This window comes from Diachasma alloeum, unplaced genomic scaffold (assembly GCF_001412515.2).
Source record: "Diachasma alloeum isolate Michigan unplaced genomic scaffold, Dall2.0 Dall_scaffold_00782, whole genome shotgun sequence".
Classification (NCBI taxonomy): domain Eukaryota; kingdom Metazoa; phylum Arthropoda; class Insecta; order Hymenoptera; family Braconidae; genus Diachasma; species Diachasma alloeum.
The window spans coordinates 703004-716847 of record NW_021680912.1 but is presented as its reverse complement, the minus strand read 5'-3'; the positions used below and the strand labels follow the sequence as shown (position 1 = coordinate 716847).

The 13844-nt window shown below is 39.0% G+C and overlaps 2 protein-coding genes across 9 annotated transcripts in view; one reads left to right on the top strand and one right to left on the bottom strand.

Moving 5' to 3' along the window:
- Positions 1–524: 524 nt before the first annotated feature.
- LOC107044684 (type I inositol 3,4-bisphosphate 4-phosphatase) overlaps positions 525–13844 on the bottom strand; it is a 36451-nt gene continuing 23131 nt past the window's right edge. Inside the window, exons 1-8 of one of the 7 annotated variants that reach the window (XM_015266646.2) lie at positions 9711–10387; positions 9341–9500; positions 7272–7364; positions 5727–5882; positions 2678–5153; positions 1689–2257; positions 1346–1616; positions 525–1139 (exon numbers count right to left, since the gene is read on the bottom strand). In XM_015266646.2, coding sequence (XP_015122132.1) covers positions 1007–1139; positions 1346–1616; positions 1689–2257; positions 2678–5153; positions 5727–5882; positions 7272–7364; positions 9341–9458 — 3816 coding nt within the window. In that variant the 5' untranslated portion in view covers positions 9459–9500; positions 9711–10387 and the 3' untranslated portion in view covers positions 525–1006. Of the gene's footprint in view, positions 1140–1345; positions 1617–1688; positions 2258–2677; positions 5154–5726; positions 5883–7271; positions 7365–9340; positions 9501–9573; positions 9652–9710; positions 10388–13844 lie in introns of those variants that run through there. The other 6 variants (XM_015266647.2, XM_015266645.2, XM_015266648.2 and 3 more) reach the window with 6 other exon arrangements.
- LOC107044687 (exopolyphosphatase PRUNE1) overlaps positions 9928–13844 on the top strand; it is a 7178-nt gene continuing 3261 nt past the window's right edge. The window contains exons 1-5 of one of the 2 annotated variants that reach the window (XM_015266655.2): positions 9928–10285; positions 11447–11688; positions 11781–12046; positions 12742–12947; positions 13142–13300. In XM_015266655.2, coding sequence (XP_015122141.1) covers positions 10250–10285; positions 11447–11688; positions 11781–12046; positions 12742–12947; positions 13142–13300 — 909 coding nt within the window. In that variant the 5' untranslated portion in view covers positions 9928–10249. Of the gene's footprint in view, positions 10286–11446; positions 11689–11780; positions 12047–12741; positions 12990–13141; positions 13301–13844 lie in introns of both variants that reach the window. The other variant, XM_015266654.2, reaches the window with a different exon arrangement.

Below are 13844 nucleotides of genomic sequence, written 5' to 3'. Positions count from 1 at the left end.
AATATATTTTTCCTCTCGATGCATCAAGGTTTTTTATTCCTTTATTCGCGTTTTTTCGCGAATTTTCTCGTTAAATTCGCAATACCAAATGCAAAAAAAAAATTATCAGTAGACGATTAGCATCAAATTACGGTCAATAGGTATTTGGCTAGTAAATTATATGGGGGAAAGGTTTAGAGGGATTTTGTTTGGGTAATTTGAAGGTTGAAAAAAATATTGAGTGATTTGAAGAATTATCAGAAATTTGTGAGGAATTATGACTGAATGAAGTAATTCAATCATAAAAGTTAATAGATCTGTAATTTTTAATGATCATGAACGATCGATAAATCTGAATTTGTAAAAAAATCATTCAATAGATGATTAGCATCAAATTACGTTTAATTAATAAATATTCAGATAATGAATTGTATGGGAGAAAGCTTCAACTGGATTTTGATGAAATATCTCGGGTAATTCGAGGGGAATCTGAAAATTCACTTTAACAGTGAGGGATCACGTATTAAGGGATTAATGCAGCTGTAATTTTTGATAATGAATGCGCCTAGGACGCACCAACCGTTTATTTTTTCGAAACAATAATTTTTTTCTATATATTTGTTCTCTACACATCAACGTATAACATTTTTAATCCGCATTCCCCCGCGGGTTTCTCGTCGAATAACGTAATGCTACAAATAACCCGGGGATTTTACATTTTCAATAATAAAAGAGTGAGGTATTTATCAACTAACGTTACCCTTTCCATAATTGTTACATTGCCATATTTACATTATTTAAAATCACATATTTCGATAAAGATTAATGGCACTAAACCAAAGTCATCACTTTGATTATTCATTTGTGTTCTATTATTTGTGTGAGGAATAGTTTTTCTTGTGGAAGTTGATTTACTCAATCATTATTGACTTATTAGTCCGATTAAACTTCAGCAGTTAAAAACTTCGTTAAGTTCCTAATTTGTATTAGACTATTAATTTAGAATTATTTATAAATTCGTAGAAATTTAAGTTTGTGCCGATCCGTAGGTACCTGTTGGTGGTCTGTACAATTTTGGTAGAGTCAAAATTTGTAGACTGTTGAAAGCGTATTTCTTTATGCCCGTGTTCTTCAATGTATTCTCTCGTCTGCAGCCCTCACTGAAAAATATCGTTCATTAATTGTTATCCACATCAGCGCCTTCAAATGAAACGATTTGGATGCGTCAGGGCGCATTTTAAAGCTTGAAAAAATACCTTCAAAATGAGGAATAATAGGGAAATTTTACTTTGCGGTTCTCGAGTTATTGAAGATTAAACGTGATAGTTTTACGGAAATTTCTCCTACTCATTCTGTGCATAAATACCTGCGCATACAGTCCAAAGCCCTGATGAACTCATGCTCCGACAAATGATATTCAGTAGCAAGAATATTAACTTGCTCGATTGTAATCGACATTCCTGTACGGTCTTTGGCACTTTTGCAGCTGGTAAACCTCAGCCCTTTCATGCGCCTGCATATTTGGGAGGACAGCTGCAGGATATCAGTGTTTTTGGATATTTTTGCCTGTACACTGGCCTTTAGATTCATCATCATATCACCGAGACTTTGATTCACATTTGATCGTCCACCAGTTACTATAATGATCATTTAGAATTTTTAAAAAATTCAATCATAAAAAACCACGAAAACCCCAATAAACTACTTACACCTCGTAGCACTGCTCTCAGTCGGTAAATTGAGCTTCTTAAACCTCAAGTAATACTCATTCAGTCTCTCAAAATTATCCATGTTACTCTTCTCCTGTGGTTTAGTAGTCCCCAAGCTCTCCGCCAGCGAGGCAAGCTCATTGATCCCCACATTAAAAAACACCGGAGTAACATTAAACGAAATAGTCTGCCTGGAAGAGGGTGCAAGTGGCAAGAGCGAGTAGATTCCATCAGGAACGGGAAGTATAACGGTCAACGCAGTCCTGGAGCCTACGACCCTGGGCACAGGAACCTGCGAATTGCTGTCCTTATCAAGCCCAGAATGAGACAGGCCACACCTTGTCAAGGTAAACGTGACAGTGAGCATGTCTTCAACGGCAACAGCCATGTCCCCCCACATGTCGATCTCCTCCCCATAATAGCTGAGGAGTCCCTCGAACGAGGCAAGAGGCCCCAGGGTCGTCAGGATCAGGAGGAAGAGTGGATCAGGCCTCTGGCACCACAATTTCGCCATCAACCCAGTGACCAGGGCAGTCAGAGCCTGACTGAAGCAGACATCCCTCCTGTACCTGATATTGAGAATACAAAATTACAGGCAGTTTTGATGTGCGTCAAGTCAGTGGTAAACTGACAATTAATTTGAGGGATCGCCCGTAATCATTTATTTCCTACCGTCATTTGTGATGGAACATCATCCATTCAGTTGAGAATAGGGATGTGCAAAAATTTTAGGACATGTCATTTATTCAATTATAGATAAATAATCGTTTAAAATTATTCATTTGATAAAACGCTTCATAAATATTTTCTCATAAACCAAGTAAGCTTTGATAATAATGCATTGAAAAAAAAAAGAGTGTTCCCTCCTTTTTTCTCCAGAATTATGATTTCCCGAGAAAATGTCAGTAATTAGGTCGTCCTTAGTGAGTGTAATTTCCGCGTAAAATAACGGTAAACTGAACGCTAATTTTTGTCCGTTGCATTCCTACCTGACATTGCACGCCCTCTGCGCAATCTTGGCGTCCTCCTGCACGCGAAAGACGGAATGCGTAAGCCTCGCAGTCTTCAGTAGCCCATCCATCGCCTGCCTCAGCTTCTTCATACTGGGCCTGAGTTCACTGGTCCAATCTACAATGGACGCAAAGTCCAAGCCCTCAGTGAACTTATTCCTCCCCCCAGAATTACTCTTAATGACCCTCGTCATACTGTCCACCGCCTGACAGACCTCCTTAGCCTTCGCAAATCCCGTCTCCCCCTCGCTCCCCTTCCCATTACCATTATCCAACAACTTGCAAGACTCATCACTCTTAACATCATTCTTCGGCTGAATGGTAACCACATTACCGCGATCCGCCAGACCTCTCAAAGTTTGTGTTCTAGCAACACCATTTTTATTCCTCAAACGAACCGCAGGACTGCTGCACCTACCGCAGAGAAACTTAACTTTCGACACTAGGCACATTACACTGGCTTCGATATTCAGCTGAGTGAGATCCCAGGGCTCTGGTTCGTCCGTCGGTTTGTAGTAATTTGCTGATGGAGAATTGCACATTTTCTGGGTATCCAGGAATCTCTTGCCGAGGTCCAGCTCCCCCCGCAAGTCATCCTCCTTCTCGTCGTCCTCGTTGTTGTTGTCATCAGGGTCTTCCTGATCTCTATCAGACTCTCTCTCCTCCTTCGACTCCTTCAAGTCGTCCTCGACATCCGGGAATATAACAAAGTTCTCCTCAACCGTGTCATTGGAATTCGCTAGCTTTTGCACAGAGTACTTGGTCCTCGCGGACTCCTTCGCCCACATGTCCTGAATGCACTCTGGAGTGTCCGGGGTTATCAGGTCGTCAAAGTCCGGACTTTTGAGGTCGAAGTTCAGCTGTTGGGTTATTCGTTTGAAAGGTGAGAGGGATTGGTTTGACTGGAAATTCAGGGACAAACTTTCGTCGTTTGGGTTTTTAGCTTCCTCTGGTGGTTTCGATACTTTGTGCTCCTCCAGGAATGTCAGGGCTTCCTCGACGAGGCCTGGGTCCCACAGACTGAGGAGTATTCTGGTCTTTGAGATCATGTCCTCGCAAATGGGAAGCATTCCACTGGTCTGCTTCTCCTTCGCTAGTTTTATCAAAGATCTCATGGCCTCAACGACGTCCCTTCGAAGTTGTTTTATGGCTTGGATTGCGTCATGAGCCATTGTGATCTTAGACGTGCCTTGGTACAACTGATTGTACCTCGTTGGGGATTCCTTCAGGGCCTGCACCAGCCTGATCAAGCCGCCGTTCTTACTTTTGTGAGAGTGCGCTGTGAACGCCCCGACACTCACAAGATCGTAAAATCCACATTTGTTCAGAGTGTCATTGTGAACCCACATCCTTTGCAGGTGCAAGTTCAACGGTGCAAACTCCAGAGTTCTGTCGTTCCTCCTGGAAGAGCGCTTGAAGTAGCTGCCCTTGAACCCCGAGAGATTCTCCTTCGCTTGGGAGTACAGGTGGAGAAGGTGGAGATGTCGGTCCAGCAGTTCCACCTGTTTCGTGTGCCAGGGCTCGCGCAGCTCCCCCATGCCGGCGACTTCCTGGAGGAGCTCCTTCTCCTCTTGGATCCAAATACCGAGGAGCTGCTGAGGGAACTGGAAGCAGAGTTTGCTCTCGGCCATTATCTCGTGCACGCAGATGTCGCCCCCCAGACCTGAGTGGAACCTGTAGGTTTGCACGTGAGTGTTGGCGAAGAGGAGTTTCAGCTGACCCTGGTGGGGGAGTTTTATCTTGGTTCCCAGTCTTGGCGGGAGGGACTGGGACCTCCTGTGGCAGAACATCTGGTTTGTGGACGAGGGGTTTCTCGAGGGGGTACTCTCCGTGCTATTCCCCTTGTCGTCGGCTTCCAGACTCCAGACGTTTATCGTGAGGAAGCCGACTGTTGTGGATTTTGGACTTTTCAGGGGGATCCTCAGTCTTGGGGTGTCTTGAACAGCGCAAAAGGTGACAACTGCACTGCCAATTGGAGTCGCCGTCTGGGAGACTCTCTCGCGCACGTCGTAAGCTGTTATTCTGACTCTTGTGTCGGTACTCAAACCGTCGCTTCCGCGAAAGCTGACGGTTGTCAGGAAACCTGGGTTACTGCTTCTCTCGATCACCTCGGTTCTCGCGTATTTGATCCACGTTCGGGATTTTGAGGCTTGCACGTCTATCTCGAGGACCGGGTTCGGGGGCCGACCGTGACCGTCGCACAAGAGATTATCACAGGAGAGGGAGACCTCGCATATTGGCACTTCGGCTGGGTCTATCACAATGCCACGTTGCAGGCGCAACATTTGGATGTCTGTGCCATTCTTGTGGCCACTGGACGCCTCTATTCTTTCGCGGAGGGCTAGCAATTGGTTTCTCATGCATTCGTAACTTGCCAGCTGGAGGGCTTGCAGCCAACTGTCTCGCTCGTCTGAGGAACTTGCGCCCAGTTGTTGATACAAGCCTCCGTCGAACACTGGAAGGGGAATTGTTTGGCTTTATGGGGGGCTTGCAGCTGGATTTAATCGGGGTTTTGCATAAACTTTGGAGATGCTTTTGCACGTGTGAAACATTCTGATGAGTGAATAAAGGAAATTGTTTATTAATTATTCTAGGAACGAAATCCCAAGATCTTTAAAAATTGAATTCTATTATTTTAAGATTCTTGAAATGCTTTTCAGTAGTTTAAAATAGAGAATCGAATTTGGAATCATTATTAAATGATTTTTTTTGTGAAATGTAATTTATAGAGTCCTTGCACAATTGAATTTAACATATTAGTCGATGATTATTCAATTTTTTCATCTTCAGAATTTAATTCATGAAATCACAGACTCGAACAGAAGCTCTGAAATTAGATGTTTCATAAGTTTAAGCTTTGAGGTCTGTAAAGATTTATATTTCTACGTGAGGAAAATTGCTATCAGTTCATATACGAACAAATGCTCAAAACATTTAATGCAAAACCTCACGTGAAAGGCCAGTGGTCCCTCATTTTGGTAGTCTATTACGAGCAAATGTACTTGTTTAATGCGGATAACAGCCTTACCTATGCTAAATCCATAGGGAATCTGATTAGTAGGCTGTTCAACCCGGAAATTACACTGCTCCAGGATAATTACGCCCATTGGTTCGGACCATTGTTCCTTTGATTTGAAGTAGAACAAGAGATTTCCCCGTAATCTGCACCAACGCTCCAGGCTTACTGCGGGGGAAAGAAATCTTTATTTTTTCTTCGATGTTGTTGCTCTTTTTATCTCACCCCACGCCGATTAAACTTGTTTTTTTTTGTCTGAGCGCAGCTCTGGCTTTACTCAATACGATTGCAAAATCGTTCAATGATTCGGCCATTTTATTGATATTACGTTCATGCTTGCAACGCTACGTCAATCGGCCAAAATACACGGCATGCAAGTAAACAGTATTCTACACAGGCACATGCGAGGTTTTTTTTAATAATTAACGATTAAAGCGAAATGCCGAAATGGATTTTCGGTGTACGCATTTGAATATTCTAGTTTTTATCATTTCAAATTCATCAAGTGATGTATATTTGAAAAGCCTTCGGACACCTGTGCATTTTACACTGAGCCAACTACCAGATTTCTCCATTTTTTCAGTTGTTGCATTTTTTATGAGAATTGTTAATTGATGATGTTAGCTAATTACGTGATAGACGTGATGGTTAGTTGGTGTGGCCTTGTTGCGTGAGAGAGAAAAAAATTAATGAAAAATTGTGGAGATGAAAAATTCTGTTTTATTTCATTCGAAACGAATAATGTGATGAGAAAATTTCAGGGAAAGTACGCTGTTGCAGGCGTATTGAGAGCGTAAAAATTAATCAGGTAAAATGTATTCGTTTCAAATGACATTTCGATAATCAAAAGAGATTTTCGTTTGGTTTTAATGTCTTCATGTTTGGGTGAGTGAATACGAATTTTAGAACTGTATTTTGTGTTTCGTGATGTGAGAAAATACAGCGAATACGGGTATTCACTGATTAACCGTATAATATGAGAGCTAAATTTTTTTTTAAATAATCCATAGGTTTTGATTTTTTTTATTGCAAAAAATTTTGTTAACAAAAATCAGAGCAAAAATATTCAATGGCACACGTGAGACGTATTGTTTATCAAATAAGAATTAGCCACGTAGAATTGATTTGTTTGAAATTCATATTTTGAAAATGAAAAAAACAGTGAATACGGGTAATTAATTACAAATACTAAATCTGAAGTCCAATATTTTCCGTTTTTTTCAATAATCAATACTTTTTTGTTGTAAAAAATTCTGTTTCCATTCAATTTGAGACGAATAAAATAAATTTAAAATAATAACAAAAATAAAAAAGAAAAAAAGTTAATCACACAGAGTTAATTGGTATGAAATTGAAATTTCGAAAATCATTTTCGAAACTCATTCACTTTAAATGTCTTCATATTTGGATGTATTTCGTGATGTAAAAACACACAGTGAACACGTGTAATCAATTAAAAACAGTACAATCTGAGGGCCAATATTCTCCACATATTTTTTTCCCTCCTATCAATAACTCCGTTTTTTTTTTGTAATGGGTAAAATGCACTCGTGGTACCTTTGCTTGTGCCGGCTGTAACACAACTGAGTTGTCGTAGAGTCTTATGGGTTTTTCCTTTTTGTCTTTTGCGCTCAACTTTTTTACCCGTACCTGGAAATTTACGTTCGAGGTACTGATTTGTGGATTAATTTAACAATAAATAAACTCCACACCCTTGTATTTACAATAGATAAGGAGATAATGTACAATGATTTATTAAATTTACACCATGTCACACTTTTTAAAACTGCTTTTCCTTTTTTTAATCGCGAATTGTCGAGTGGCCTCAACAGTTTTCCTCGAGTTTCTGTTTATTACAGTTAGTAGGCGATTAAATCATGTTTCATGCATTATCTGTGGTTGTTTTATCTCCTGTTGTTACACACGACGATGCATGTGTGCATTCGACAAGTTTATGGAAATTAGGGGGATTTAATGATTCTCTTCAGACACTCATAGCTTCTATATTGAATCATGCCTGTAAATAATTCTAAGATAATTGGTATTGGGGCTGAAAAATAGTAATATTGAACTCAAGCGGGTCGCATTTCATACACTGAGAGAAAAAATTACTTCTATCCAAAAATTTATATTCCATGTGCGCAACAAAGAATTCCTTCTTTTCCGTAAAACTTGATAATTTCCATGGAAATGGGTTTTCCGACAAGAAATCGATACATCTCTCGAGTAAATCCGTTCGGTCCGCAGCAAATTATGTAATGTATTGACTACAATTGAGTGAAGAATATTTTTTCCTGATAATAATTCACTAGCGGAGCGGTAAAACGGTCGAAGTCGATTTTGACTTAGTCAGTTTTCAATGAATATCTCGGAAACTAAAGCAAATAGCAAAATTTTCGTTAAAACCTTTTTCATAGCTCTCGATGCGCTCTACAGGAAAGCTTAGTACGAAATTTTCGCTATCTCCCTCGGATTCCGAGATATTCCGCGAAAACTCGGCTAAGAGCTAAGTCGACTTAATAGTTTTACGCTTCGCTACTGAATTAAAATGAAAAACTTGAATTCTATTCCGAAAGAATCGAGTTATGCCCGAAACTGAATAGCTACTTGGGAAATCGATTTCTTTTGTGGAAATAATACTCCTTTGTCGTCAATATATTCTATCGGAGTTATTATCATATAGGGCTCCCTCACATAGAATGAGCACGGATGAGGAAATTCAATAGAAGACGTAACGTATTCGTTAGAATATTCTATTGAAATTCTATTGAAATGCCAGTAGAAATACAATACAGTTTTGTTTGAATTAGAATTTTATTAGAAATAATGGAATTTCATTGTGCAATTTTCCAGTAGATTTTTAGTAGAAAAAAGTGAACAGTTCATGTTTTCGTAGAACTTATTCTGTCGAAAGCCACACGAATACTTCGGCATGAATGTTCTTGCATGAAAACATAAAAAATTCAATCTTAATAATTTATGCACAAAAAACATCAAGAGAATGAGTCATACATGAAAAGTTAAAATCTATTCCCTTTTTTTCATGAAATATTAGTCCAAAAATCGCATGAAAGGCTGTGAAAATATTGAATAGAATTGATTTCTAAAAACTACTGAAATTTCAATAGGACGTTCCATCCATTTTTTCGTACACATTTTACGAACAGTTCAACTATTCATAAATTTCAAATCCTTCCCCGAACACCTTAATTTCCCACAAGTAAACATCCTCCCCCGCCCGAATAGTCCTCACGCACAGCATATAAATCACACGGAGAAGTAATTTTTCCCTCAGTGTGAAACAAATCAATCAAATGATTGATACTACAGAGAACACAGACAAATAGATATAAATGATCTCGCACGTTGTATAAATCTATTAAAAGAGTAATGCGAATACACGTTAAATGTAGAATAATTCAGCACAAAAATGTCACATTGTCACGATCAATCATGTAAACCGAAACAATAAATATCACTCTACTCTGAAAATTATTCTCACGAGGAGAAAAAAAACATGCGACATTTCCAGCGAATCTAACGCTCTGAACTAACGTTCTCTATTCATTAATCCCTATTTTAACGACTCAATTAACGTATAATTATGAAATTAATGAGGGACTCACTCTCTGTCCTACGAAAGAATCCCTCCTGACGCTCACGTATGCACAATGTGCCCTCCTTGTCAAACTTTTGCGACGGCTGTGTAGCCAGTGTCATTAATTCCTGTTTATTAAACCTCATCCTCAGTTTTACCTACGCCCCACAAAATTAATCATCATTACCCTGAAAACAACATCACCCTGATTATCCCGAACAATGTAAAGAGATATTAATTATCAAATAAACAAATCATAACCTCGAAGAGTAAAAAACTGATCAATTCCCAATGAAATAACGCTAATGAGGTAAGAGAGTGGAGATTAAGGGCAGCACGAGGTGAATTCTCCTTACATCTCACGCATTAATGAGTAATTACGGAGGCGAGAGACTTACTTAACGATTTTCAATTAAATACACGGGGGATTGGTTGCTATTCTCGTGTTCCCCAGCTGTTCACCGGAATTATTTTTTCAATCATCACTTTTATCAAAGGGAAGACGATCCTCTCTTTGATGAGTATCACATTGTTGAGGGGCAAAAAATTGAGGGGAAAAACAATCTCGAGATGCACTCCTTTTTTGTTCTTTACTAACAGCAGAAACACTTCAACTCTTGCGCCATTGATCTATCGAGTACCGTCTTTTTTCTCGTTTTTCTTCATACGTTTGTACCACACACGTTAGTTAGACGCCTCACGGGTTCTGTGGACCACTGAATCGGTCGTTAATCCCACCCACGTTACCTCCGGACTCGGTGGGACAAATAGAACGAAGGGGGAGTCTAGTTGTTGTTACTCCGGCGTTAATTTATTCCCCGTTTTTTTTTTGAGTTTTGGAGTGCTCCGGGATGAGTGTTACTGTGCGTGAAATAATAATAAGGGGTTTCTAACCTCGAGGAGCTGTCAAACCCGGACGGCAGACGTCTGAGCTATCATGGAGGATTTTCTCGTCACATCGAGGCACGCACTGGTGAGTGAACTTTGAGTGTCACTCTGACATTTTGTGACATTTCGGTGGGAAACTTGGGCGGCTGTTCACCCCGGTGTTTTTCGCCTGTCAATTGCACTTGTATTTTGGATTGTTAGAGTGAAAATAAAATAAAAGGGGCGACTGCGCGCTGCGCGCGGGGATTGGCCGTGCGTGCGCACGGGAATGGGCGCGCGGATATTTGAATTTTGGAGCGGCCGGGGGTGAACGGGGGTTTAGATTCTTTTTATCACTGTATCCGTAGAACGACGTTTTACGGACACTTCGTGTGCGTAAAGCGCCGTTTGCGGACATTGTGAAAAAACTGGGTTTTTTCGCGTAAAGTGAAGCTAATTATTTCACCTTTCAGTGATATTACCCGGGTATAATCATGTAATCAATGATTTTTTTTGTAGATCGACTTTAATAAATTGAAAAAAAGCACAATGTGGCACAGGTTTTTTATTATTCTGCGACAGAGATCTGCAGGAGAATTATATTCCAATGAAATTTTGTTACCGTATCAATAGTTGATGAGAGGAATAGAATTGTTTTTGCTTTTGTAATCCATGTATTTGCATTACTGTATTTACGGTTGACGGAGGTAAATTGACTTTTGATTACCTCCGTAATGGGTAATGATAATAACAATTTTCATTGTTCATTCGCTCACAAAATACTGACGGTCTAAAAATCCGAAATACCCAATTATAATTATGGATCACTTGAGTAACGCACGAATATAATAAGTTATTAATCAATAGAGTGTTCAGAAAAATTTCACCGCTCAATAATTCATAATATAATGAAAACTGAATGAAAAGGCCGAAAAAAACTCAACTTCAGAGTGAGTTTATTTACGGATTGATCGGTATTGAATTATCTCCAGACCCTTCTATTTACACTCCAGAGGAGATAATGAACCCTGAAGTATTTAATTAGGCTTATTTTAGACTTCTCACAACAATTAATAAATTTGTTTCCGAATGACTAAAATTAATAAAAGAAGGTAAAATGCTTTCTCATTGACTGCTTTCTCCCTCCACATTATTTTTCGTAGAAAGAATTGAGGAAACATTCCACCAAATCAGACAGTATTAAGATGAGTAAAATGAGAGGTTCGAACACTGAACAACTCCCCCTCCGGCATTTTTTCGTTTACAGAAAAATCTGGATAAATATGAAAAAATTCGAGTGATTCTTGGAAACGAAAGCTGCGATTTAGACTCGGCAGTTTGCTCCCTGGTTCTCGGATTATTCCACTACTCCATGCTTGAAAAAGCAGATACAAAGAACGCTGGAGTGATACCACTGCTGAATATTCCTAAACGAGAATTTAAAATTAAGACCGAGGTAGTTTTTCACTTACAGCATCATGGCATTCAACTGGAACATTTGAGCTTTAGGTCAGTCATTGTAAAAAAAAATCAATAGCTCGTTTCAACTGTCCTATCCCTTATTTTTGTGTGGAACTAAAAATGGAAAAATAATTGTTTAGAGATGAAATAGAGCTAAAGAATCTGTCGAACGAGAAAAAATTGGAACTCTGCCTGGTGGATCATCATACGCTGAACGAGCACGACGCGTCATTGGCAGACTCAGTTGTCCAAGTAATCGATCACAGACCCCAAGACCCGAATTGGTTGTGGACAGGCAGAGATATTAATTTGGAAAAGGTCGGCAGTTGTGCGACACTCGTTGCTAGGAGAATATTTGAGGAAAAACCGGACATTCTCAATGCCCAAATCTCGAATTTATTGCAAGGTAAAACAGACACGAGGAGAACAACATGACAATCAATCAATTTGGACTGGCAATTTCGTCCCTTCACTATCCTCATTTATTATAAGCCACGAGAAATCGGGGATACACCCTTGGCGAGGGGGAAGACTTGAGGTCATGATTTTCAAATGAAACAAAAGAGAAAAAATCAAAATTAGATTTTTTTCGGGGTGAATTATTCGAGAGAACAAACAGTCTTTTTCAACGTTTTTTGAAGATGTCAAAATACCTTTAAATTAATTCAAATTATTTTTTTAATGAATGGTGGAAAATGTTGAAATTTCAGATTTTAACTGTTTTGGGATGAAATTGATTTCTGATGAAATTTTAGGCGTAAAAAATTATTCAAAATCGATTGCTCATGAATTATTTGTTGAATTTCAATTTTAGAAAACCACCGCAAAGAAAATTGAGATAAAAATTGAGGCTTTTATATATTTTAAATTTCAAAATAATTGAAAAATGTCCAGTAACCTAGGATCAAATGCTAAAAGGTTTTTCAACAAAAGAAAAGACTAAAGTACTTTGATGTCCTTAAAGTAAATTTCTAATTCCTTCATTTTTATTCCTCTCCATTTCAACGGCATAACTCATAATCTACGATCTCCTCAAAAAAATAAAATAATCCTTCAACGAGCTCTGAAATGATTTTTTAATGTCCTTTCTTCTTCCAATAGGTCCGATCCTTGTAGACACATGTAATTTCTCAGCCGAGGCGGGTCGTGCAACGCCCCTCGATATTGAAATAATGGAAAAATTGGAGTCACTGAGGCAGGAAAAAGCGACGAAAACTCGTGATGAAATTCACTCGTTAATACTTGATGCAAAAACTGACATCAGCTCCCTATCGCCCGAGGATCTGCTCATAAAAGATTTGAAATACGTAAATGGAATACCAATACCCGGATTTCCTATTCTCGTCGAGGTTGTTTAAAAATACTGTTAAATTCCTTGAATTTTTCACTAAATTTAAGCTCCAATTCAACCCACTGATATACCCCCTAACTTCAATTTCATCTGTTTTCGTTTTGCTCACCCTTTTTATTTTTCATTTTATTTCTCTTCCTTACTCGTCAGGAATTCTTGAATTTAAATCGCGCTCTGGATGCCGTGAATTCGTTTACAAGCGAAAGGGAATGCAGAATCACGATTCTACTTGGGATGGATTTTAAGAGGGACGTGGTGAAGCGAGACCTCGCTGTCTTTTCCTTCTTGCCCAATGAGCTGGAAAATAGAGTGAGCATTTTTTTTTCAACTCAGTTTTACTCACCTTTTATCTTATTTCCTCTTCGGCTTATCATCTAAATTCAATTACTGAAACACTTCGTTCTTAATTAAGTTTGACATAAAATTAAAAGAGAGGGGGATTCTTTGAGTGTAAATCGATGAATGAATTTCGCTCACCAGTGATTTTAATTCAGGTGTTCATTCTTGTATGTTTCAAGGAAACACCATCCATTCTGATATTTTTCATTTTTCAGAATTGTGTCATTACTTTTTTTCGTCAATACATTTTTTTTAGGCCGTGACTATTCGCACCATTGCGTGAATCACTCCCGTACACTCCATACACTCCACGCATGCGTGAAGTTTGTGTGTTTCACGCAGCTGAATTTTCATACTGCTGTGTATTTCACGCAGTTGAAGTTTCACACTACTGTGTGTTTCACGCAGTTGAAGTTTCATACTACTGTGTGTTTCACGCAGTTGTATTTTTATACACATGTGTGTTTCACGCAGTTGTATTTTTATACACCTGTGTGTTTCACGCAGTTGTATT